Source organism: Macaca mulatta, chromosome 7 (assembly GCF_049350105.2).
Source record: "Macaca mulatta isolate MMU2019108-1 chromosome 7, T2T-MMU8v2.0, whole genome shotgun sequence".
Lineage (NCBI taxonomy): Eukaryota > Metazoa > Chordata > Mammalia > Primates > Cercopithecidae > Macaca > Macaca mulatta.
Window position 1 is genome coordinate 95,825,265 of NC_133412.1, and position 24,821 is coordinate 95,850,085.

The 24,821-nt window shown below is 42.8% G+C and overlaps 2 protein-coding genes, 1 long non-coding RNA gene and 1 other non-coding gene across 28 annotated transcripts in view; 1 reads left to right on the top strand and 3 right to left on the bottom strand.

The window, feature by feature from the left end:
* Window positions 1–4,979: 4,979 nt before the first annotated feature.
* Window positions 4,980–5,048, bottom strand: LOC114680015 (small nucleolar RNA SNORD41). Its single transcript, XR_003732092.1, has one exon. It is a non-coding gene; the product is annotated as a small nucleolar RNA SNORD41 (small nucleolar RNA).
* An 8,316-nt stretch (window positions 5,049–13,364) lies between these two features.
* On the bottom strand, window positions 13,365–15,872 carry LOC106999355 (uncharacterized). The gene is made up of 2 exons (XR_001446153.3): window positions 15,782–15,872; window positions 13,365–13,655 (listed from the first exon to the last, which is right to left on the bottom strand). It is a non-coding gene; the product is annotated as an uncharacterized LOC106999355 (long non-coding RNA).
* A 120-nt stretch (window positions 15,873–15,992) lies between these two features.
* OXA1L (OXA1L mitochondrial inner membrane protein) lies at window positions 15,993–22,062 on the top strand. Of its 4 annotated transcripts, none has more exons than XM_077940624.1 (10): window positions 15,993–16,074; window positions 16,558–16,785; window positions 17,189–17,478; window positions 20,062–20,205; window positions 20,464–20,549; window positions 20,734–20,898; window positions 21,078–21,182; window positions 21,291–21,453; window positions 21,541–21,621; window positions 21,707–22,062. In XM_077940624.1, exons 3-10 carry the CDS (start codon window positions 17,220–17,222, stop codon window positions 21,835–21,837), a joined length of 1,134 nt encoding a protein of 377 aa, XP_077796750.1. In that variant the 5' UTR covers window positions 15,993–16,074; window positions 16,558–16,785; window positions 17,189–17,219; the 3' UTR covers window positions 21,838–22,062. The 4 variants fall into 4 exon arrangements, with proteins under 4 accessions (XP_077796750.1, XP_001099660.3, XP_077796748.1 ...); XM_001099660.5 differs by having other exon boundaries at window positions 16,558–16,719; window positions 17,265–17,478; XM_077940622.1 differs by having other exon boundaries at window positions 16,558–16,719; window positions 17,265–17,478; window positions 20,068–20,205.
* A 1,409-nt stretch (window positions 22,063–23,471) lies between these two features.
* SLC7A7 (solute carrier family 7 member 7) overlaps window positions 23,472–24,821 on the bottom strand; it is a 57,980-nt gene continuing 56,630 nt past the window's right edge. For all 22 annotated transcript variants that reach the window (XM_077940601.1, XM_077940604.1, XM_077940619.1 and 19 more), the window contains 3 exons: window positions 24,597–24,746; window positions 24,179–24,362; window positions 23,472–23,962 (listed from right to left, as the gene is read on the bottom strand). In XM_077940601.1, the coding sequence (XP_077796727.1) occupies window positions 23,856–23,962; window positions 24,179–24,362; window positions 24,597–24,746 (441 nt within the window). In that variant the 3' untranslated portion in view covers window positions 23,472–23,855. The remainder of the gene's footprint in view (window positions 23,963–24,178; window positions 24,363–24,596; window positions 24,747–24,821) is intronic.

A 24,821-nucleotide genomic window follows, 5' to 3' on the forward strand; every position in this document is an offset into this window, starting at 1 on the left:
AGGTCATAAACAAAATGAAAGAGATGAAAACCATGACACGAGAAATACGTGACAAATGCACAAGCTTCAGTAACCGACTCGATCAACTGGAAGAAAGAGTATCAGCGATTGAGGATCAAATGAATGAAATGAAGCGAGAAGAGAAACCAAAAGAAAAAAGAAGAAAAAGAAATGAACAAAGCCTGCAAGAAGTATGGGATTATGTAAAAAGACCAAATCTACGTCTGATTGGGGTGCCTGAAAGTGAGGGGGAAAATGGAACCAAGTTGGAAAACACTCTGCAGGATATCATCCAGGAGAACTTCCCCAACCTAGTAGGGCAGGCCAACATTCAAATCCAGGAAATACAGAGAATGCCACAAAGATACTCCTTGAGAAGAGCAACTCCAAGACACATAATTGCCAGATTCACCAAAGTTGAAATGAAGGAAAAAATCTTAAGGGCAGCCAGAGAGAAAGGTCAGGTTACCCACAAAGGGAAGCCCATCAGACTAACAGCAGATCTCTCGGCAGAAACTCTACAAGCCAGAAGAGAGTGGGGGCCAATATTCAACATTCTTAAAGAAAAGAATTTTAAACCCAGAATTTCATATCCAGCCAAACTAAGTTTCATAAGTGAAGGAGAAATAAAATCCTTTACAGATAAGCAAATGCTTAGAGATTTTGTCACCACTAGGCCTGCCTTACAAGAGACCCTGAAGGAAGCACTAAACATGGAAAGGAACAACCGGTACCAGCCATTGCAAAAACATGCCAAAATGTAAAGACCATCAAGGCTAGGAAGAAACTGCACCAACTAACGAGCAAAATAACCAGTTAATATCATAATGGCAGGATCAAGTTCACACATAACAATATTAACCTTAAATGTAAATGGACTAAATGCTCCAATTAAAAGACACAGACTGGCAAACTGGATAAAGAGTCAAGACCCATCAGTCTGCTGTATTCAGGAGACCCATCTCACAGGCAGAGACATACATAGGCTCAAAATAAAGGGATGGAGGAAGATTTACCAAGCAAATGGAGAACAAAAAAAAGCAGGGGTTGCAATACTAGTCTCTTATAAAACAGACTTTAAACCATCAAAGATCAAAAGAGACAAAGAAGGCCATTACATAATGGTAAAGGGATCAATTCAACAGGAAGAGCTAACTATCCTAAATATATATGCACCCAATACAGGAGCACCCAGATTCATAAAGCAAGTCCTTAGAGACTTACAAAGAGACTTAGACTCCCATACAATAATAACGGGAGACTTCAACACCCCACTGTCAACATTAGACAGATCAACGAGACAGAAAGTTAACAAGGATATCCAGGAATTGAACTCATCTCTGCAGCAAGCAGACCTAATAGACATCTATAGAACTCTCCACCCCAAATCAACAGAATATACATTCTTCTCAGCACCACATTGCACTTACTCCAAAATTGACCACATAATTGGAAGTAAAGCACTCCTCGGCAAATGTACAAGAACAGAAAATATAACAAACTGTCTCTCAGACCACAGTGCCATCAAACTAGAACTCAGGACTAAGAAACTCAATCAAAACCGCTCAACTACATGGAAACTGAACAACCTGCTCCTGAATGACTACTGGGTACATAACGAAATGAAGGCAGAAATAAAGATGTTCTTTGAAACCAATGAGAACAAAGATACAACATACCAGAATCTCTGGGACACATTTAAAGCAGTGTGTAGAGGGAAATTTATAGCACTAAATGCCCACAAGAGAAAGCAGGAAAGATCTAAAATTGACACTCTAACATCACAATTAAAAGAACTAGAGAAGCAAGAGCAAACACATTCGAAAGCTAGCAGAAGGCAAGAAATAACTAAGATCAGAGCAGAACTGAAGGAGATAGAAACACAAAAAACCCTCCAAAAAATCAATGAATCCAGGAGTTGGTTTTTTGAAAAGATCAACAAAATTGACAGACCGCTAGCAAGACTAATAAAGAAGAAAAGAGAGAAGAATCAAATGGATGCAATAAAAAATGATAAAGGGGATATCACCACCGACCCCACAGAAATACAAACTACCATCAGAGAATACTATAAACACCTCTACGCAAATAAACTGGAAAATCTAGAAGAAATGGATAATTTCCTGGACACTTACACTCTTCCAAGACTAAACCAGGAAGAAGTTGAATCCCTCAATAGACCAATAGCAGGCTCTGAAATTGAGGCAATAATTAATAGCCTACCAACCAAAAAAAGTCCAGGACCAGATGGATTCACAGCCGAATTCTACCAGAGGTACAAGGAGGAGCTGGTACCATTCCTTCTGAAACTATTCCAATCAATAGAAAAAGAGGGAATCCTCCCTAACTCATTTTATGAGGCCAGCATCATCCTGATACCAAAGCCTGGCAGAGACGCAACAAAAAAAGGGAATTTTAGACCAATATCCCTGATGAACATCGATGCAAAAATCCTCAATAAAATACTGGCAAACCGGATTCAGCAACACATCAAAAAGCTTATCCACCATGATCAAGTGGGCTTCATCCCTGGGATGCAAGGCTGGTTCAACATTTGCAAATCAATAAACATAATCCAGCATATAAACAGAACCAAAGACAAGAACCACATGATTATCTCAATAGATGCAGAAAAGGCTTTTGACAAAATTCAACAGCCCTTCATGCTAAAAACGCTCCATAAATTCGGTATTGATGGAACGTACCTCAAAATAATAAGAGCTATTTATGACAAACCCACAGCCAATATCATACTGAATGGGCAAAAACTGGAAAAATTCTCTTTGAAAACTGGCACAAGACAGGGATGCCCTCTCTCACCACTCCTATTCAACATAGTGTTGGAAGTTCTGGCTAGGGCAATCAGGCAAGAGAAAGAAATCAAGGGTATTCAGTTAGGAAAAGAAGAAGTCAAATTGTCCCTCTTTGCAGATGACATGATTGTATATTTAGAAAATCCCATTGTCTCAGCCCAAAATCTCCTTAAGCTGATAAGCAACTTCAGCAAAGCCTCAGGATACAAAATTAATGTGCAAAAATCACAAGCATTCTTATACACCAGTAACAGACAAACAGAGAGCCAAATCATGAATGAACTTCCATTCACAATTGCTCCAAAGAGAATAAAATACCTAGGAATCCAACTTACAAGGGATGTAAAGGACCTCTTCAAGGAAAACTACAAACCACTGCTCAGTGAAATAAAAGAGGACACAAACAAATGGAAGAACATACCATGCTCATGGATAGGAAGAATCAATATCGTGAAAATGGCCATACTGCCCAAGGTTATTTATAGATTCAATGCCATCCCCATCAAGCTACCAATGAGTTTCTTCACAGAATTGGAAAAAACTGCTTTAAAGTTCATATGGAACCAAAAAAGAGCCTGCATCTCCAAGACAATCCTAAGTCAAAAGAACAAAGCTGGAGGCATCACGCTACCTGACTTCAAACTATACTACAAGGTTACAGTAACCAAAACAGCATGGTACTGGTACCAAAACAGAGATATAGACCAATGGAACAGAACAGAGTCCTCAGAAATAATACCACACATCTACAGCCATCTGATCTTTGACAAACCTGAGAGAAACAAGAAATGGGGAAAGGATTCCCTATTTAATAAATGGTGCTGGGAAAATTGGCTAGCCATAAGTAGAAAGCTGAAACTGGATCCTTTCCTTACTCCTTATACGAAAATCAATTCAAGATGGATTAGAGACTTAAATGTTAGACCTAATACCATAAAAATCCTAGAGGAAAACCTAGGTAGTACCATTCAGGACATAGGCATGGGCAAAGACTTCATGTCTAAAACACCAAAAGCAACGGCAGCAAAAGCCAAAATTGACAAATGGGATCTAATTAAACTAAAGAGCTTCTGCACAGCAAAAGAAACTACCATCAGAGTGAACAGGCAACCTACAGAATGGGAGAAAATTTTTGCAATCTACTCATCTGACAAAGGGCTAATATCCAGAACCTACAAAGAACTCAAACAAATTTACAAGAAAAAAATAAACAACCCCATCAAAAAGTGGGCAAAGGATATGAACAGACACTTCTCAAAAGAAGACATTAATACAGCCAACAGACACATGAAAAAATGCTCATCATCACTGGCCATCAGAGAAATGCAAATCAAAACCACAATGAGATACCATCTCACACCAGTTAGAATGGCAATCATTAAAAAGTCAGGAAACAACAGGTGCTGGAGAGGATGTGGAGAAATAGGAACACTTTTACACTGTTGGTGGGATTGTAAACTAGTTCAACCATTATGGAAAACAGTATGGCGATTCCTCAAGGATCTAGAACTAGATGTACCATATGACCCAGCCATCCCATTACTGGGTATATACCCAAGGATTATAAATCATGCTGCTATAAAGACACATGCACACGTATGTTTATTGCAGCACTATTCACAATAGCAAAGACTTGGAATCAACCCAAATGTCCATCAGTGACAGACTGGATTAAGAAAATGTGGCACATATACACCATGGAATACTATGCAACCATAAAAAAGGATGAGTTTGTGTCCTTTGTAGGGACATGGATGCAGCTGGAAACCATCATTCTTAGCAAACTATCACAAGAACAGAAAACCAAACACCGCATGTTCTCACTCATAGGTGGGAAGTGAACAATGAGATCACTTGGACTCGGGAAGGGGAACATCACACACTGGGGCCTATCATGGGGAGGGGGGAGGGGGGAGGGATTGCATTGGGAGTTATACCTGATGTAAATGAAGAGTTGATGGGTGCTGACGAGTTGATGGCTGCAGCACACCAACATGGCACAAGTATACATATGTAACAAACCTGCACGTTATGCACATGTACCCTAGAACTCAAAGTATAATAATAAAAAAATAAAATAAAATGAAATGTAGGTTGTTTCCATTTTTAATCATTTTATTTATTTTTCTTTATTTTTATACATTTTTGTCTTTTTTTGACTCACCTCAGGATCAGCCAGTACGAATACGAGAGAAATCAGTGTCACACAATAGTCAAAGGTGTCATCACTTCCCTCCAATTTTCATCTTTTTTGGTGTTTTTTGGGGTTTTTTTGTTTGTTTGTTTTTTTGAGACAGAGTCTCCCTCTATTGCCCAGGCTGGAGTGCAGTGGTGTGATCTAGGCTCACTGCAACCTCCACCTCCTGGGTTCAAGCAATTATCCTGTCTCTGCCTCCTGAGTAGCTGGGACTACAGGCACATGCTACCACAGCCAGCTAATTTTTGTATTTTCAGTAGAGACGGGGTTTCACCATATTGGTCAGGCTGGTATCGAACTCCTGACCTCAGGTGATCCACCTGCCTCGGCCTCTCAAAGTGCTGGGATTGCAGGCATGAGCCACCACGTCTGGCCAATTTTCATCATTTTAAATAACACTGTAATTAACCTCTGTGAATATAACTGTGATTAATTTCCTACGTGGAAATCTTTATAAAGGAATTACAGGTTAAACTTTATTGCAGGCCAGTCTTCACAGTGTCCTCCACATACCCCACTCATCACTGCTTCCAGGCCTGCTGTCTTGCTCCCTCTGCCTGGAAGCACCAATCAAAATCTCACCAACACTCTTCCGTCATAAATGTCCCCTGACTGTTGTGACTCCATGTCAATTTCACCCTCACAGTTACCCTGTATTTTGTTACCTCAAATTTCATTGCACACTCTACTTAAAAGTACTTTAATCATGTCATGTATAGGTATTTTCTCCATATCTAGACTATAAATTCCTCAGGCTTTTTTTTTTTTTTTTGGTATCCCGGATTATTAAACACAGTGCTGAAAATTTAACCAAATAATTAAAAACCCACGTTTTAAAATAAATATGTATTTGTTTAAAAGGAAGATTAAATAGAACTACTGGTATCATACTCTCTAACAAAAGTGGTTTTACATTCATTACAGAGTGATGTCTTAGAATGTTTGAAATTAAATATAATTTAGGAATATTAGCAATGGCAACAAAAGCCAAAATAGACAAATGGGATCTAATTAAACTAAAGAGCTTCTGCACAGCAAAAGAAACCACCATCAGAGTGAACAGGCAACCTACAGAATGGGAGAAAATTTTGCAATCTACCCATCTGACAAAGGGCTAATATCCAGAATCCACAAAGAACTTAAACAAATTTACAAGAAAAAATCAACCCCATCAAAAAGTGGGCAAAGGATATGAACAGACACTTTTCAAAAGAAGACATTTATGCACCCAACAGACACATGAAAAAATGCTCATCATCACTGGTCATCAGAGAAATACAAATCAAAACCACAGTGAGATACCATCTCACACCAGTTAGAATGGCAATTATTAAAAAGTCAGGAAACAACAGGTGCTGGAGAGGATGTGGAGAAATAGGAATGCTTTTACACTGTTGGTGTGAGTGTAAACTAGTTCAACCATTTTGGAAGACAGTGTGGCGATTCCTCAAGGATCTAGAACTAGAAATACCATTTGACCCAGTGATCCCATTACTGGGTATATACCCAAAGGATTATAAATCATGCTGCTATAAAGACACATGCACACAAATGTTTATTGTGGCACTATTCACAATAGCAAAGACTTGGAACCAACCCATATGTCCATCAGTGACAGAGTGGATTAAGAAAATGTGGCACATATACACCATGGAATACTATACAGCCATAAAAAAGGATGACTTCATGTCCTTTGTAGCAACATGGATGAAGATGGAAACCATCATTCTCAGCAAACTATCACAAGGACAGAAAACCAAATACTGCATGTTCTCACTCACTCATAGGTGGAAATAGAACAATGAGAACACTTGGACACAGGGCAGGGAACATCACACACTGGGGCCTGTCTTGGAGTGGGAGGATGGGGGAGGAATAGCATTAGGAGAAATACCTAATGTAAATGACGTGATGGGTTAATGGGTGCAGCAAACCAACAGGGCACATGTATACATATGTAACAAACCTGCACATTGTGCACATGTACCCTAGAACTTAAAGTGTAATAATAAAGAAAAAAATAATATTAGGCCCCATGAGGGATAAATATTGACTTATGTGTATCTCTACTGCCTAGAATAGTACCAAATATATAATGGGTACTCAATAAATATTTTACAGAATAAATAAATGTTGAATGGATGAATGAACTTTTACATGGTACTGTAACAGGAATTATTTAATTGTAATGTAGCTAATTCCACTTCTTAAATAGCAAATCCCTAGAGATGGTATCTTTTAAAGGATTGCCTGATTAAGCACAAACAGCATTCTGCATAGGGAGAAATCATCCGTGCATAATTAATGACCGAAAATTACACTTAGGTCTTTAATATGGAGATGTGATATTACAATGAAAACTCAGAGTCCCTCAAAAAAAAAACAGTGTATTTTTGCAAAAGGCAGTATTGTTTTCCTTTATTGTTCATTCTGCTTGGAATGCCATGCTATTTTCTTTATTTTTATCTTTCTTTCTCTGTATCTATTAATTAAGGCCAAGATTAAAAATGGTTTCCTCTATGAAACCATCCCTGACGTATTCTTAGACACGATCTCTCTCATCAGAACTACCTAAGAACTTTATTCATTTCTCTCATAAAGCACCAAAGATTAAATGTCCACACCAGGTGAAAAAACAAAGTAATTATCCACAGAACAAGCTTTTTAAATTTTTTCACTCGAAATATATTAATAGAGACAAATGTACTATTTTGACAGGGCAGTGGCCTCTGTAAACTGTTTTTTTACTTATGAATAAAATTTATTCATGTATAACTTACATAAAATATGCCCATTTAAATGAATAGTTTCCTGAGTTTTGATAAATGTATTCGCCTACGTAACCACCACAATAATCAAAATATAGATTTTTTTTTTTTTTTTTTTTTGAGACACAGTCTTGCTCTTGTCGCCCCAGCTGGAATGCAAGGCATGATCTCAGCTCACTGCAACCTCTGCCTCCTGGGTTCAAGAAATTCTCCTGCCTCAGCCTCCCAAGTAGCTGGAATTACAGGTGCTGGCCACCATGCCCAGCTAATTTTTGTATTTTTAGTAGAGATAGGGTTTCGCCATGTTGGTCAGGCTGGTCTCAAACTCCTGACCTTGTGATCTGCCTGCCTCAGCCTCTCAAAGTGCTGGATTACAGGTGCGAGCCACTGTGCCCAGCCCTAAATTTTTTTTAGAGATGAGATCTCACTATGTTGCCCAGGCTAGTCTTGAAGTCCTGGTCTTTTTTTTTTTTTTTTTTTTTTTTTTGGAGATGGAGTTTCACTCCTGTTGCCCAGGCTGGAGTGCAATGGCGTGATCTTGGCTCATTGCAACCTCCATCTCCCGGGTTCAAGCAATTCTCCTGCCTCAGCCTCCCGAGTAGCTGGGATTACATGCATGCGCCACCATGCCCAGCTAATTTTGTATTTTTAGTAGAGACGGGGTTTCTCCATGTTGGTCAGGCTGGTCTCAAACTCCTGACCTCTGGTGATCTGCCCACCTCAGCCTCCCAAAGTGCTGGGATTACAGGTGTGAGCCACCGTGCCCAGCCTCTTCTCTTATCTTTCTATTTCTTTTCTTATACTTACTTAAGGTCCAATTTGCTCTTTTCTTCTATCAAGATGGATGCTCATGTGATGTCAGCAAAATGGTGGACGACAAAGCCACCATTTGTCGGGTGGGATAATCCAACCATTTGGTGGGATAATCCAAGCTTTCATTATCCCACAGAAACTTCATAAAACAACCAGAAATCAGCTGAACTAACATGTAAGAGCTCCAAAAAACAGTTAAAAGTTTACAGTAACCAAGTGAATGCCCACCTTCAAAATGTTGAGAAAGTTTTGTGGTGTTTTTATTTGCCCTTGCCCCCTCCTCCTCCCTGATGTGGCAGTGCTCTTAGTCTGGAAGAGGCAGCAGCCTAATTCCAAGTTCCCTCCCTCAAATGGAAGGGAGAAGAGCAAAGCTTTTCGCAAATTATTGTGTACATATGGGGGTTACCTAAAGGACTGGCCTCAGGTCTCAGAAAAGTGGTAGTCATTGCTCATGAAAGCTGCAAGGAGACTACAGACCCACTGACATATGGAGTAAAAGACTATGGGTGGATACATACAGTAGACCATCTAAGGCCCCAGGAGAAACTGGACTGAGACTCTTTAGGAAATAAGACATTCAAAAGCAGCCATGTATATGGGGAAATTGGGAAGTTACACATGCCCAGGTAAGACACTTGGTCAGAAAAGCCCTGAAAAGACCTTAAGCCTTCACCTCAGCTGATCCCTAGGCTCAAAGCAAGCCTCGCTCATTGTCGAAGAACTGTACCAGTATAGAGCCAATCTGCAAAGACTAGGGGAGTTAGCTGTTTTCTCAAATGTCTAATTTCCAACCAAAACTACAAAAATTACAAGGCATACAAAGAAACAGGAAAACATGGCACATTCAAAGGAGTAAAATTAATTGGCAGAAACCATTTCTGAGGACACCCAGACATTAGACTCACCAAACAAAGACTTTAAAACAATTATCTTAAATTTGCTCAAACAGCTAAAGAAAACATGGACAAAAAACTAAAGGAAATCAGGAAAATGGTATATTAACAAAATTAGAATACCAAGAAAGGGACAAAGATTGTAAAAAGGAGCTAAACAGAAATTCTACAGCTGAAAGACACAATAACTGAAATGAAAATTCACTAGAGGAGCTCAAACACAGAAGAATCAGTGAACTTGAAAACAGGACAGTTGAAATTTTCAAATCTGAGGAGCATAAAGAAAAATAAAGAAAAGTGGATAGGCCAAGTGAGGTGACTCATGCCTGTAATCCCAGCACTTTGGGAGGTCAAGGCGGGTGGATCACTTGAGGTCAGGAGTTCAAAAACAGCCTGGCCAACATGGCAAAATCTCATCTCTGCTAAAAATACAAAAATTAGCTGGGCATGGTGATGAGTGCCTGTAATCCCAACTACTCAGAAGGCTTAGGCAGGAAAATTGCTTGAACCTGGGAGGCAGAGGTTGCAGTGAGCCAAGATTGTGTTACTGCATTCTACCCTGGGCAACACAGTGAGGCTCTATCCCAAAAAAAAAAAAAAAGAAAGAAAAGTTGACAGAGGCCGGGCGCGGTGGCTCAAGCCTGTAATCCCAGCACTTTGGGAGGCCGAGACGGGTGGATCACGAGGTCAGGAGATCGAGACCATCCTGGTGAACACAGTGAAACCCCGTCTCTACTAAAACTACAAAAAACTAGCCGGGCGAGGTGGCGGGCGCCTGTAGTCCCAGCTACTCGGGAGGCTGAGGCAGGAGAATGGCGTGAACCCGGGAGGCGGAGCTTGCAGTGAGCTGAGATCAGGCCACTGCACTCCAGCCTGGGCGACAGAGCGAGACTCCGTCTCAAAAAAAAAAAAAAAAAAAAAAAAAGAAAAGTTGACAGAGACAAAGGAACTTGTGGAATACCATTAAGTAGACCAACATATGCATTACAATTCCCAAAGAGGAGATAGAGAAAGGGGCAAAAGGATTATTTGAAGAAATGGCTGAAAACTTCCCAAATTTGATGAAAGACACTAATCTACAAATCCAAGAATCTCAATAAACTCCAAGTAAAATAAATCCAAAGAGACTCACACTGAGACACATTATAATCAAACTGTTGAAAGACAGAGAATCTTGACAGCAGCAAGAGAGAAGCAACTCATAATGTACAAGTGATCCTCAATAACACTATCAGCTGAAGTCCAATCACTCTGGAAAAAAAATAAATAAATAAATAAATAACAACAAAAAAAAAACTATTGGCCATTTTCTCAGCAGAAACCTTGGATGCCAGAAGGCAGTGGGATAATACATTTAAAGTGCTAAAAAAAAAAAAAAAAAAAAAAAAAAAAACTGTCGAGACAGGCATGCTGGCTCACACCTGTAACCCCCAACACTTTGGGACGCACCAAGGTAGCTGCGTAGATCAGTAGAGCTCAGGAGTTTGAGACCAGCCTGGGCAACATGGTAAAGCCCTATCTCTACAAAAAAACGCAAAAATTAGTTGCACATGTAGTCTCAGTTACTCAGGAGCCTGAGGCAGGAAGATCACTTGAACCTGGGAGGTAGGAAGATCACTTGAACCTGGGAGGTCAAGGCTACGGTGAGCCATGATCATGCCACTGCACTCCAGTATGGGCAACAGAAAGAGATCTTGTCTCTTTAAAAATATATATTTATATATATATGCGAAATCTACTCTGCCTGTTTTCCATAAAGGGAACAACAAAGCCTGGATGACAGCATATCTGTTTACCCTACAGTTCGCTGAATAATTTAAGCTCACTCTTGACACCTACCCCTCAGAAAAAAAGATTCCTATCAAAATATTATTGCAGGCTGGGCACAGTGGCTCATGCCTGTAATCACTAGATTACAGGCAACATTTAAGGAGACCAAGGCAGGAAAATCACTTGAGGCCAGGAGTTCGAGACCAGCCTAGGCAACACAGCAAGACTCAGTCTCCATTTAAAAAAAAAAAAAAAAAATTACTGATCACTGATAGTGCACCTAGTCACCCTATAGCTCTGATTGAGATGTACAAGGAGATTAATGTTGTTTTCATGCCTGCTAACACAAAATATTTCCATAGCCAGTGGATCAAGAACTACTTTTGACTTTCAAGTCTATTATTTAAGAAATATATTTTGTAAAGCTATGGCGGCCATAGATAGCAATTCCTATGATGGATCTGGGCAAAGTAAATTGAAAACATTTTGGAAAGGATTCACCATCCTAGATGCCATTAAGAGCATTTGTGATTCATGGGAGGAGGTGAAAATATCAACATTAACAGGAGTTTAGAAGAAGTTGATTCCAACCCTCATGGTTGATGTTGAGGGGTCTAAGACTTCATGGAGGGATGTAACTGCAGATGTGGTAGAAACAGCAAGAGAACTAGAATTGGAGGTGGAACCTGAAGATGTGACTGAATTGCTACAATCTCCTGATAAAACTTTAACAGATGAGGAGTTGCTTCTTCTAGACAAAGAAAGTGGTTCCTTGAGAAGAAATCTATTCCTGGTGAAGATGCTATGAACATTGTTGAAATGACAACAAAAGATTTAAAATATCACATAAACTTAATTGACAAAGCAGCAGCAGGGTTTGAGAGGACTAACTCCAATTTTGAAAGAAATTCTACCGTGGGTAAAATCCTATCAAACAGCATCACATGCTATAGAGAAATCTTTCATGAAAGGCACAGTCAATTGACGGAGCAAATCTCACTGTCTTATTTTAGGCCACCCCTACCTTCAGCAACCACCACCCTGATCAGTCAACCAACATCAAGGAAAAATATGACTTGCTGAAGGCTCAAATGATCGTCAACATTTTTAAGTAATAAAATATTTTCAAATTAAGGTATGTACATTGTGTTTTAAACATGTTATTGCACACTTAAGAGACTGCAGTATAGGGTAAACATAACTTTTTCTTTTTTGTTTTTTTTTTTTTTTTTTTGAGACAGAGTTTCGCTCTTGTCACCCAGGCTGGAGTGCAATGGCACGATCTTGGCTCACCGCAACCTCCGCCTCCCAGGTTCAAGCAATTCTCCTGTCTCAACCTCCCAAGTAGCTGGGATTACGGGTGCCCACCACCATCCTTGGCTAACTTTTATATTTTTAATAGAGATGGGTTTCACCACGTTGGCCAGGCTGGTCTCAAAGTACTGACCTCAAGTGATCCACTGGCCTTGGCCTCCCAAAGTGCTGGGATTACAGGCATGAGCCACCTCACCTGGCCACTTTTTTTTTTTTTCAGATGGAGTTTCGCTCTTGTTGCCCAGGCCAGAGTACAATGGCACGATCTCGGCTCTCTGCAACCTCCGCCTCCCAGGTACAAGCAATTCTCCTGCCTCAGCCTCCCAAATAGCTGAGATTACAGGCATGCACCACCAAGCCTGGCTAATTTTGTATTTTTAGTAGAGATGGGGTTTCTCCATGTTGGTCAGGCTGGTCTCAAACGCCCAACCTCAGGTGATCCACCCTCCTCGGCCTCCTAAAGTGGTGGGATTACAGGCATGAGCCACTGCACCTGGCCTAGTAATTTTTTTTTTAAAGACATGGGGTCTTACCATGTTACCCAGGTTGGTCTCAAACTCCTGAGCTCAAGCGATCGACCTGCCTCAGCCTCCCAAAGTGCTGAGATTACAGGCCTGAGCCACCACGCCCAGCCCAACATAACTTTTATATGCACTGCAAAACAAAAAACTCCCTGTGACTCACTTTGTTATGATATTGGCTTTATTGTAGTGGTCTGGAACCCAACCCATAGTATCTCCCAAGTTTGCCTGTACATTTCAGCTATTATTGAACAACAAAGTACTCCAAAACTTAGTGGCTTAAAACCACAATAATTTTATTTATTTGCTTGTAATTTTGCAATGTGGGCTCAAATAGCCTTTCTTTGCTCCACACGGAGTCACCTGAGGTGGCTCCAATGGGCTGGAGAATCCACGTTTTAAATGGCCTTCTTCACGTGGCTGGCAAAAGCTGGTGTTGATTGCTGGCTGAGGGTTCAACTGAGGCTGTTAGCCCAAACCTCCGTTCTTCTACAAGTGGTTGGTTGGGCTTTTCACAGGCAGTAAGTCTGAGAAGTCAAAATTCTAACACAGCAGCTGGCTTTCCCCTGAATGCAAAAGCAGAAGCTATCAGGCCTTCTTAAGGCATAGTCCCAAACTGGCATAACATCACTTCCAATGCATTCTACTATTGATTAAAGCAAGTTACAGGGCCAACCAGACTCAAGAGAATAGAACTCCTAAAGGTGCACACATTGTGAAGCCTGGTTCATTTGGGGTCACCAAAGTAGCAGTGTACCATAAGATAGTCACCCTGCCAAGTGTTCTGTAGCTGTATATTTGCAATTACTTCTAATTGTATTGAGTTTTAAAAGTAATCTCTAAAAAAAAATCAGTGTTTCCATATCAAAAATCTATTGATGTTTACAATAGCATCCAACATATGCAAGTGTCAGCTCATACCATTAATTATTACTAAATCAGTATTATATTTCTTTGCCTCCTATTTTTGCCGTATCTGTCAGGTACATTCATAATTGTCCCAAATTAGCAGTCACTGAAATAATTTCAGGTTATTGTATCTTTCTGAAACTAGTTTGTTGTTTAGAAAGTAATCTGCATATTGAGAGACTTTATAATGGTTCAAATATAATGAACTCCACTTTTCTGAGCAGTAAGTTTTTTCCCTGGAGATGAATGCTTTTAACTTCAAGAAACAGAACACCCAAGCAACAGATTTAGAGTCTAAACAGTAAAGACCTTTAATTATCTTTTTTTTCCTTTTTTTTTTTTTTTTTTTTTTGAGACAGAGTCTTGCTCTGTCGCCCAGGCTGGGGTGCAGTGGCCGGATCTCAGCTCACTGCAAGCTCCGCCTCCCGGGTTTAGACCATTCTCCTGCCTCAGCCTCCCGAGTAGCTGGGACTACAGGCGCCCGCCACCTCGCCCGGCTAGTTTTTTGTATTTTTTAGTAGAGACGGGGTTTCACCGTGTTAGCCAGGATGGTCTCGATCTCCTGACCTCGTGATCCGCCCGTCTCGGCCTCCCAAAGTGCTGGGATTACAGGCTTGAGCCACCGCCCCCGGCCTTTTTTTTTTTTTTTTTTTTTTTGAGATGGAGTCTCACTCTGTCGCCCAGGCTGGAGTGCAGTGGCTCCACCTCAGCTCACTGCAACCTCCACCTCCTGGGTTCAAGCAATTCTCCTGCCTCAGCCTCCCTAGTAGCTGGGACTACAGGTACGCACCACCACGCCCGGCTAGTTTTTTTGTTTGTCGTATTTTCAGTAGAGATGGGATTTCACCATGTTGGCCAGGCTGGTCTCGATCTCTTGACCTAGTAATCCACCAGCCTTGGCCTCCCAAAGTGATGAGATTACAGGCGTGAGCCACTGCACCCTGCTAAGACCTTTAATTACCTTACACAACAAAGTCTGGAGATAGACGGTTCCAAGCATGGTACATCAGCTCAATGATATCATCAAGTATTTGGGTGTTTTCTATCTTTGCCCTCAACCATCTTCAGCACGTGAGTTTTTCTTTTTTTTTTTTTTTTTTTTTTTTTTTTGAGATGGAGTCTCACTCTATCGCCAGGCTTAAGTGCAGTGGCAAAATCCCGGCTCACTGCAACCTCTGCCTCCCGGGTTCAAGTGATTCTCCTGCCTCAGCCTCCCAAGTAGCTGGGATTACAGGCGCCCGCCACAATGCTCGGCTAATTTTTGTATTTTTAGTAGAGATGGGGTTTCACCATGTTGGCCAGGATATCCTAGTCTCGATCTCTTGACCTCGTGATCCACCCGCCTCGGCCTCCCAAAGTGCTGGGATTACAGGCCTGAGCCACCGCGCCCGGCCTGCACGTGAGCTTTTCATCTCGAAACTTGTCCCCTCATGGTCAGTCCTCACACCACCCCACTTACAGAAGAAAAAATGGAAAGGTGAAGTCTCTGGAAGCTTTGTCTTTTTACCTGGGAGGAAAATATTTCCCAGCGGCTGCCTTCTCTTCATTTCTGTCAGACTCTAGACTACCCTCAAATTTCATTGGACCTGCGATTACAATTTACCTAGCAATAAGAATCAAAAGAATCGAACATCATTGAGTGGGAAAAATCCTCTGCAAGTACAGCCAAGACTTTTCTGAGGCTATTTTTAAACTGACGAATCAGAGGACAATCGCGACATTAGAGGAAAATTACCCAGGTTTACGCCATCACAAACGATGATAGCTTACGATGATAGCTAACCTGGCTCTTCCACTTCCTTTCAATCTCCAGAAAAGGCTCTCTGCGTGCTCATGGTAACGCGGCTTTTCAGATTTTTACCCACTTCAAATATGGCCGCCAAGCTCCGTTCTCTTTTACCACCTGATCTACGGCAACAACTCTGGCTTCATGCCCGCTTCCAAAAGTGCTTCCTCTCGCGGGATTGTGGTTCTTAGTGCGCAGGCGCAAAAGTAAGTCCTCTTCCGGACAAAATGGCGATGGGACTGATGTGCGGACGCCGGGAGGTTCTGCGCCTGCTACAGTCCGGGCGTCGGGTAAGGATGCCCCGGGGCTGAGCACCGGGATGCTGCCCTCACCCAGTGAACCAAGCCCCAGGACAGCTCGTGCTAGGGATATGAGCAGACGCTGACCCGCTCACCGGGACCTGAATGTCATGACCTCGGGTCTTGTGAGGACGCGCTAGGGTTAGTCCCCAACACTGTGGGCCCAGCAGCCCGGTGTCAGCTTCTGGAATTGGCTTCGCCCCTGGCGACAGCACCTCGGCCTAGTTCTCAGGGCCCCCCGATGCGGGTCTACGATAACTGAGATGCGGCGAACCCGGATTCAGCCTTTGCTCTGCAGGCATCACCAGCTGCATGCCTTCGGGCTAGCGGTCTGCGCGCGGTAAAAGCAATGTCTGCACCTGTAGTGGCCGGGCTGCTTGCTTTTTGGGAAGTTAGCATAACGAATCCCCTTTGCCCCTACGCGAGGACTTCTGCTCCCGGTAAAGGGGCTCCATCATCCTTTTACACGCTTAGGTCCACAGCGTCACAGGGCCCTCGCAATGGCTCGGGAAACCGCTGACCGCACGGCTCCTATTCCCAGCAGCCCGGTGCTGCTGTCGCCCACACTACCTCTTCCTTGCGGCTTCCGGCCCCCGCAGCCTCAGTACCTCTGCCATCTCGTTTGCAGAAGTCCAGGTAAGAGGCCTTTCGTTCCTGCAATATTAGGAGTGGTGTTTCCCGGTTGGTTTCATATTCTGTTTTGTTTGGGAGCAGGGGGAATATGAAGCAGAGTTCTTGTCCACGCTCCACACAGCTCTCCAAAACGGTAGCATCTCTGCTTGGGATGAATTTTCAATTCAGTGGGGAAATGATTGGAAGTACAACAGGAGAGATGTTATATTTGGTTTTCTGAGCTGTTTTAAAGAAAAGTAATTGTTTCATGTTAATATATGGTAAAAATCATAATAGTGATATTCAAATGGCTGAAGTTTGGGAAACAGTGATAAAAGAAATAACTTCCCAGCATGAAGGGAAGTCATGGAATCTTACTCAAAGTAACTTCTCTTCCTACCTATTGATAAAAATGAGATGTCCTTTTTAAGCTTGAATTCTATGTACACTAGGGTAACCTGGAAGAACAAGAAGTAGAGAGAACAGAACCCAGTACTGGTTATTTTAAGAAGGTCTCACTTTCTATGTGTTCACTACTGAATAAATATACAAGGCTTTCTTTCACACAGGTTCAGGCCCCTCCTGTTGTTCCTGCAACTCCCTCACCCGCAGCGGTACCTGAGGTGGCTTCTGGAGAGACTGCAGATGTAGTCCAAGCTGCTGCAGAGCAGAGCTTCGCTGAACTGGGGCTGGGGTCACACACCCCAGTGGGACTGATCCAGAATTTACTGGAATTTATGCATGTTGACCTGGGCCTACCTTGGTGGGGGGCCATTGCTGCATGTAAGGGGAATATACCCTATACATGGGTTAGGGATAGAACCTCATAGATGGCAATTATTTGAATGGATTCAGGAAGTAGTTGCAGAAGCTCTGGGATCAGAAGAGCAGATGATTTCAAATGAGTGATAGAGGCACACGATACCTAGATGCAGTCTACCTATATTTCTTAAAGAGCATTATAAAACCACCAGATCATCTGGGATTCAAGAAGTATAGATATTCGAATACAAACATGGGGTTAGAGTCGGGGGACCTTATTAACAGTCATGAGGCTGTCCTGGTTTAGAAGAACAGAGGTTCAAGTCAGGCACTTAAACCCCCAAATTGGGAGGCCACTCGCATTGCTTTTGTAAAGGCTGAAACTCTGCTTTGAATTATGTGTCTCTCTGCCACTTTGCTCCATCAATGATCTCTTCTCTCCCCTGTGTCTTCAACGTTTCCCTCCTTATTGCCCTGCCCTGCACATGTAAGCATGCTCAAGCATACCCATGTGTTACTTGGGGGAAAATTTCTTCCCTTCATTCTTAGTTCCCCTTCACCTACTACCCTATCTTTCTTCTTCCTTTCATGGCTGTTATTTATTTGTTTTGTTGTTGTTTGTGGATACCTAGTAGGTGTATATATTTATGGGCTACATGAGATGTTTTGATACAGGCCTGCAAGGTGTAATAATCACTTTATGGAGAATGAGATATCCATCCCCTCAAGCACTTATCCTTTAAGTTACAAAGAATCCAATTACACTTTATATTTTATTTTATTTTATTTTTTTAAACAGAGTTTTGCTCTGTCACCCAGGCTGGAGTGCAGTGGCCCAATCTCGGCTCACTGCAACCTCCACCTCCCAGGTTCAAGTGATTCTCATGTTTCAGCCTCCCAAGTAGCTGGGACTACAGGTGTACCACCACACCTGGCTAATTTTTACATTCTTTATTTTAAAATATACAATTATTACTGATTATAGTCACCCTGTTGTGCTATCAAATAGTAGATCTTATTCTTTCTAACTAATTTTTTTTTACCCATTAATTATTCCCAACCCTGACTACCCTTCCCAGCCTCTGGTAACCTTCCTTCTACTCTCTGCCCATGATTTCATTTGTTTTGATTTTTAGATCCCACAAATAAGTGAGAACATGGTGATGTTCGTCTTTCTGTGCCTGCCTTATTTCACTTAGCATAGTGATCTCCAGTTCCATCCACGTTGTCACAAATGACTGGGTTTCGTTCTTTTGATAGCTATTACTTAAAAGATTGCTCTGCATCCAATGAGCCCACTTCTTTCCATTTACTCTCTCAGCCATCTGGCTTTTACTCATATCACCTCATTTGAACTGCCAGTAACCTAATTGCTAAATCCACTTTTATTATACTTGGTCTTTCTGCATTAGACACTTTAGACCTTAAAATCAATCTTTTCCCAGGCGTGGTGGCTCATTCCTGTAATCCCAGCACTTTGGGAGGCCAAGGCAGGAAGATTACAAGGTCAGGAGTTTGAGACCAGCCTGGCCAATATTGTGAAACCCCATCTCTACTAGAAATACAAAAATTAGCAAGGTGTGGTGGCAGGCGCCTGTAGTCCCAGCTATTCGGGAGGCTGAGGCAGGAGAATCGCTTGAACCTGGGAAGCAGAGGTTGAAGTGAGCCAAGATGGCGCCACTGCACTCCAGCCTGAGCGACAGAGCAATAGAACGAGACTCTGTTCAAAAAAAATAAAAAATAAAGTCAATCCTTTGGCTTTTATGATAACGTTTCCTGATTTTTCTCCCTGTCTTTCTGACCATACTTTTGCATCTCCAAATTATCCTACCTACCCGTTCAGTGCCAGTAGTCTGGGTTCTATCCTTAGCTCCCTTCTCTTTCTACTCCACATCATTCATCATAATGTTGATAAAGCCTAAACCTATAACCTAGTCTCGTATTTGACATCACCATGTTCTCACTTATTTGTGGGATCTAAAAATCAAAACGAATGACCAGGAAAAATGAAGTGTCAGAAAAGAAATATGAAGGAGCTAAAGCAGTAGGCCATCAGATTATTTCCTACTCCAGGGATTTCTAGAACAATGGCTTTCAAACTTCCTTCCTGGAAGCCCCAGGGTTTTGTAAAGGGACCTCTGAGCAAGGTGAAGGCTGCCACATAAACAATCCTGTGGCCAGGCTTTTCGTTTGCTCAGGGCAGCATTTTTTTTTTTTTTTTTTTTTTTTTTTTTTTTTTTTTTTTTGGACATTGGGGCTACGTGTACAGTTTGATGGAGCAGGGAGGCTCTTTTGATCACAGAAAAGTTTGGAAGCTATTGATCTAGAAAAGTGCTCCTGTCACCTTTGTGTTTGAGGAAACAAACAGGATTCCTAATCATCTGCTTAGAGAAGTTAATGCCATACTTTTGTGATGCCAAATCAGAGAACTGAGCCTTAAAGCAACTAATTCATACCCCTGACCCTAATTCTGGGCCTCTTAGCCATAAGTCACAGAATGGACAAGGCAAGAATAAGACCCTTTCAATAAGGACCTAAAAACCTTCAACCTTCTAGCTGCAGAACTGCTTTAATTTCACTCCAATCCTAGTTTGTATTTTCCAGGTACAGTCTTTGCCCGCTGCCTCATTTTTCCTCTCATCGTGGTGGGCCAGCGAGAGGCAGCCAAGATCCACAATCACTTGCCAGAGATCCAGAAGTTTTCCAGTCGAGTCAGAGAGGCCAAGTTGGCGGGAGATGATACTGAGTGTGAGTCAGCTGCAGAATGACCGTGGGAGAGGACCACATTTGCACTTTTCCTTACATTCTGCTGGGGGAAAGGAACAATGTGAATCAGAAGTTGCCACAGTCGGGAAAGTTCTAAAGATTTATCTGTTTCTTGGGCCTAATGCTCCCAAGGACTGGCCAGGGTTGGTTAGAAATTTCACAGGCCAGGTAGATGATGAGGATGTTCACCTCCACTGATGTAACTGTTACCCCAACCATTAATTTCCTCTCACCTCACAGTTTACAAGGCTTCCTCGGAGATGGCACTTTACCAGAAAAAACATGGTATTAAACTCTTTAAACCTCTCATTCTTCCTCTGACTCAGGTGAGCAAAAACATTTCCTTCCTTATTTCATCCTATACCCATCAAATTTCCTCTCTGTGTTTGATGTGCCCCAGGCCCCCCCAAAAAAACAGGTGGTGGTGGATTATACATGGCTTTCAGTAGTGGGGTGATGAAAATGTTTCCTCTGGTAAAGCATGCTGACACTGTTTATCTTGTGTAATAGGCCCCAATCTTCCTCTCCTTCTTCATTGCTTTGAGAGAGATGGCCAACCTTCCTGTGGCCAGCCTGCAGACAGGTGGCCTCTGGTGGTTCCAGGATCTCACGGTATCCGATCCCACCTACGTGTTACCACTGGTAGTCACTGCTACAATGTGGGCTGTCCTTGAGGTAAGCCCAGATTGGCCAAGTGCCAGGCCTGCAAAGTGAACTGGGATTGGAGGGTAAAGTAATTGTACAGAATGGTCATCCTTCACTTGCTGGAGAAAGAGTTGATGGGTAAGAGATTAGAGACAGGTTCACTGAAACTGACAGCTTTCCCGACTTTTCTACCCCGCTTCTTTTGGCAGCTAGGTGCTGAGACAGGTGTGCAAAGTTCTGACCTTCAGTGGATGAGAAATGTGATCAGAGTGATGCCCCTGATAGCCTTGCCCGTAACCATGCATTTCCCCACGGTATGTAATGCCTTATGGGCTGGCTCCAAGGCCTTCTGCCTAGCCTAGCCACCTAGCAAGCTCACCAGGGATACAGCTTCTGAGTCCCCTCTCTGTGTTCTCACCCAGGCAGTGTTTATATACTGGCTCTCCTCCAATTTGTTTTCCCTGGGCCAAGTATCCTGTCTCCGGATTTCAGCAGTACGCACTGTACTTAAAATCCCCCAGCGTGTTGTACATGACCCTGACAAATTACCTCCACGGGAAGGCTTCCTAGAGAGCTTCAAAAAAGGTAAGGGCTCGTCCTCTGTGAAACAGGACTAGGGAGAGGGGTCTACAACTAGGAATGCAAGTGACTCTCTTGCTTCTCTTTACACAGGCTGGAAAAATGCTGAAATGGCGCGTCAGCTGCGAGAGCGTGAACAACGCATGCAGAATCACTTGGAGCTAGCAGCCAGGGGTAAATAGTCCTTTCAGGCCAAAATTCTGTCTTTTGTTTCTTCTTTCTGTTCTTCGTTGAGATTTGTTTTCTCTTCTCCCCTCAGGTCCCTTACGACAGACCTTTACCCACAACCCTCTCCTACAACCTGGAAATAATAACCCTCCCAATATCCCTAGCAGCAGCAGCAGCAGCAAACCAAAGTCAAAGTATCCCTGGCGCGACACGCTTGGCTGACTTACGTTCCGTGCGCATTCTGGCAGGAACTCTGTCTCTTCAAAGACTCATCCTCAAAACAAGACTTGACACTGTGTCCTTGCCTCAGTCCTAGGAACTGTGGCACACAGAGATGTTCATTTTAAAAACAATTTCACGAAACACTCTTATACTCATGTTTATAAGAGAGCACTGGGTAGCCAAGTGATCTTCCCATTCACAGAGTTAGTAAACCTCTGTACTACATGCTGCTTCCTGATACTTATTGAACAGGGAAATGAGTGTGTGCTTCAGAAAACTGAAGAATACCCAGGACTTTGGGAGGCCGAGGCGGGCGGATCACCTGAGGTCAGGAGTTTGAGACCAGCCTGGCCAACGTGGGGAAACCTCATCTCTACTAAAAATACAAAAATAGCCACACGTGGTGGCGCACACCTATTGTCCCAGCTACTTGGGAGGCTGAGGCAGGAGAATTGCTTGAACCTGGGAGGTGGAGGTTGCAGTGAGCCAAGATTGCGCCACTGCACTCCAGCCTGGGCAACAGAGGGAGACTCTGTCTAAAAAAAAGAAAACCAAAGAATAGAGTGGGTCATGATTGCTTTTGCTGGCCCATGGCATTGGAAAATATAATGTTTTAACCTGGCATTAAGGGTTTAAACTTCCACCCAGGCACAGTGGCTCACGCCTGTAATCCCAGCACTTTGAGAGGCTGAGACGGGCAGATGGCCTGAGGTCAGGAGTTTGAGACCAGCCTGGCCAACATAGTGAAACCCTGTCTCTACTAGAAATACAAAAATTAGCCAGTCGTGGTGGTACACGTCTGTAGTTCCAGCTACTTGGGCAGTTGAGGCAGGAGAATCACTTGAACCTCGGAGGCAGAGGTTGCAGTGAACCAAGATCAAGCCATTGCACTCCATCCTGGGCAACAGAGTAAGACTCTGTTTCAAAAAAAAAAAAAAGTTTAAACTTCCAACCCATACATGTGTTGTTCTATCCACATTTGGATTGCAGTCTAGAGGTGTGGCTGATAAGTTGAATGTTGAGATTGTATCTAAATATAATAACTGCATTTCTTGATTCCAAGATTACTTTAAAAATTTCAAGAAGTAGATGTGTGCAAATTCTTAGTGATAATTAAGAATGAAAGTTCCAGGCTGGGCAAAGTGGCTCACACCTATAATCTCAGCACTTTGGGAGGCTGAGGTGGGTGAATCACTTGAGTCCAGGAATTCGAGACCAGCCTGGGCAACATGGCGAGACCTTGTCTCTGCTAAAAAGTTAGCTGAGCATGGTGGTGCTTGCCCATAGTCCCAGCTACCTGGGAGGCTGAGGTGGGAGGATAGCTTAAGCCCAGGAGGTTGAGGCTGCAGTGAGCCAAGATCATGCTGCTGTACTGCAGCCTTGGCCACAGAGCAAGATCCTGTCTCAAAAAGGAAGTTCATGTCATTTTTATGTAACAACCCAACATTTCACTAGAGCAGTTGAAGTGTTCTGTTGTCTGCCTTTGTGTAGAGCCTGGTTTATCAGCCTTCAGCAGCTAGCTTGAGAGAGAAAAGATGGATCTACTTTCAAGCATAAGATTGTTTTTAGTCTTTGTGTTTCTAGGCTAATGGGAGCTGTCCTAGAGATACTATATAAAGTGAAGTCACTCAGACTTTAGGAACATAACTTTTTATTGTCATCCAGCACCTGTGATAGTTTGATGTCTCTCTAAAGGAGACAATTGGAGGATTGTGGGCCCTTTTAAAAGAAAAGAGGAGTAGGTAGGCGCACTCAGGTGCTTCTAAAACCACCAAGCCCACACCTGACATGCTCCTCTCCCCAGTCTCCTCTATTGTCCGCTTTAAAAGTCTGGAACTGTATGTAGCAAAACAAATAAATTACTTTTCATTTCAAAAAGTAAGTTCAAAGGTTGAAGCTGCCTAGGCCAGGCTTCTGGACAGGTGCCTCCAAAGAAGTGAGCTTTCCTTTTCAACTTCCTCAGCTCTAGCCAGTAGACCAGAAACCCCTGCTTTCCACATCAGGATTCCAGATGGTGTTTAGTTAGACTTGGGATCCCGTTGTTTGGGCATCTCTTCTCCATCTTCCAAATCCATTTCTGCAGCAACTGACATACACAGGACCTGGAGGTACCTTGTGGCAGACCCTACAAAGAAAACTTTGAGTTGGAATTGAGAAGAGGTCAACTGGGCTGAGTTCAAGTGTCATTGAATGGAACTGGGCCTGAGGGGAGTGATTCCATTAAGCCGAAGGGTTCATAAGAAGGGGCTATGGCAAAAATGTCTTTGGAGGCAAGATTTACAGAAAAAGGCAAAAACCAAGCTCTACAATAGCTGAGCTGATTTAAGGATGCAATGCTTACCCACGATCCTTCGGAGGTAAAGAGGTCGCTTATGTTCTGGCACTCTGATGATGAGGAAGTAAAAGGGCAGGCCTGAGAGGGCAATGGCAATGCCGATGAGGGAGTTGATGGTATCACTGTACAGTGGAACAGCCACCAGGAAGATGGTGCAGAGGCAGAAGACAATCGGGAAGAAAACGCTGAGCTGAGGGCACAGGAAACACAACTGGGGTGGACCACTCAGGATTCTTAACAGCTAAAATAACACCTCCCATAAAGATTAGCGCACTGAGCCTTCTTTCCATACCTTTAATTTCAACACAGTACTAACCACCAAGTCCCAGGCAAAGGTTTCTAAATAAAGTGTCTTGTAATAGTCCCCTGTAGCAGCAACTCTAGCTGTTTCAGATGGAGCAGAGGTAGGATGGAGTTGCCATACCTTGAGGGGACGAGGTCGATCAGGCTCCTTCCAGCGCAGATAAAGCTGACCCACAATAGAAAGCCCCACAAAGAACCAGTAGCTGAAGCTGTAGTAGTTAATGAGCTGGAAGATGTCTTCCACACACAAGTAGATCAATGCCATGATACCCTGTAAGCGTGAGCCCAAGTCAGCTCTTCTCAGGGCCTTTGTTACTCCAAAGGCTTTTCACTCCCTTTATACCTC

Coding starts and splice junctions, on each gene's coding strand:
- OXA1L (XM_001099660.5), top strand. CDS start 16,012: ATGGCGATGGGACTGATGTGCGGACGCCGGGAGGTTCTGCGCCTGCTA. Junction 16,720..17,264: donor TCTCGTTTGCAGAAGTCCAG/GTAAGAGGCCTT, acceptor TCTTTCACACAG/GTTCAGGCCCCTCCTGTTGT. Junction 21,183..21,290: donor TAACCATGCATTTCCCCACG/GTATGTAATGCC, acceptor GTTCTCACCCAG/GCAGTGTTTATATACTGGCT.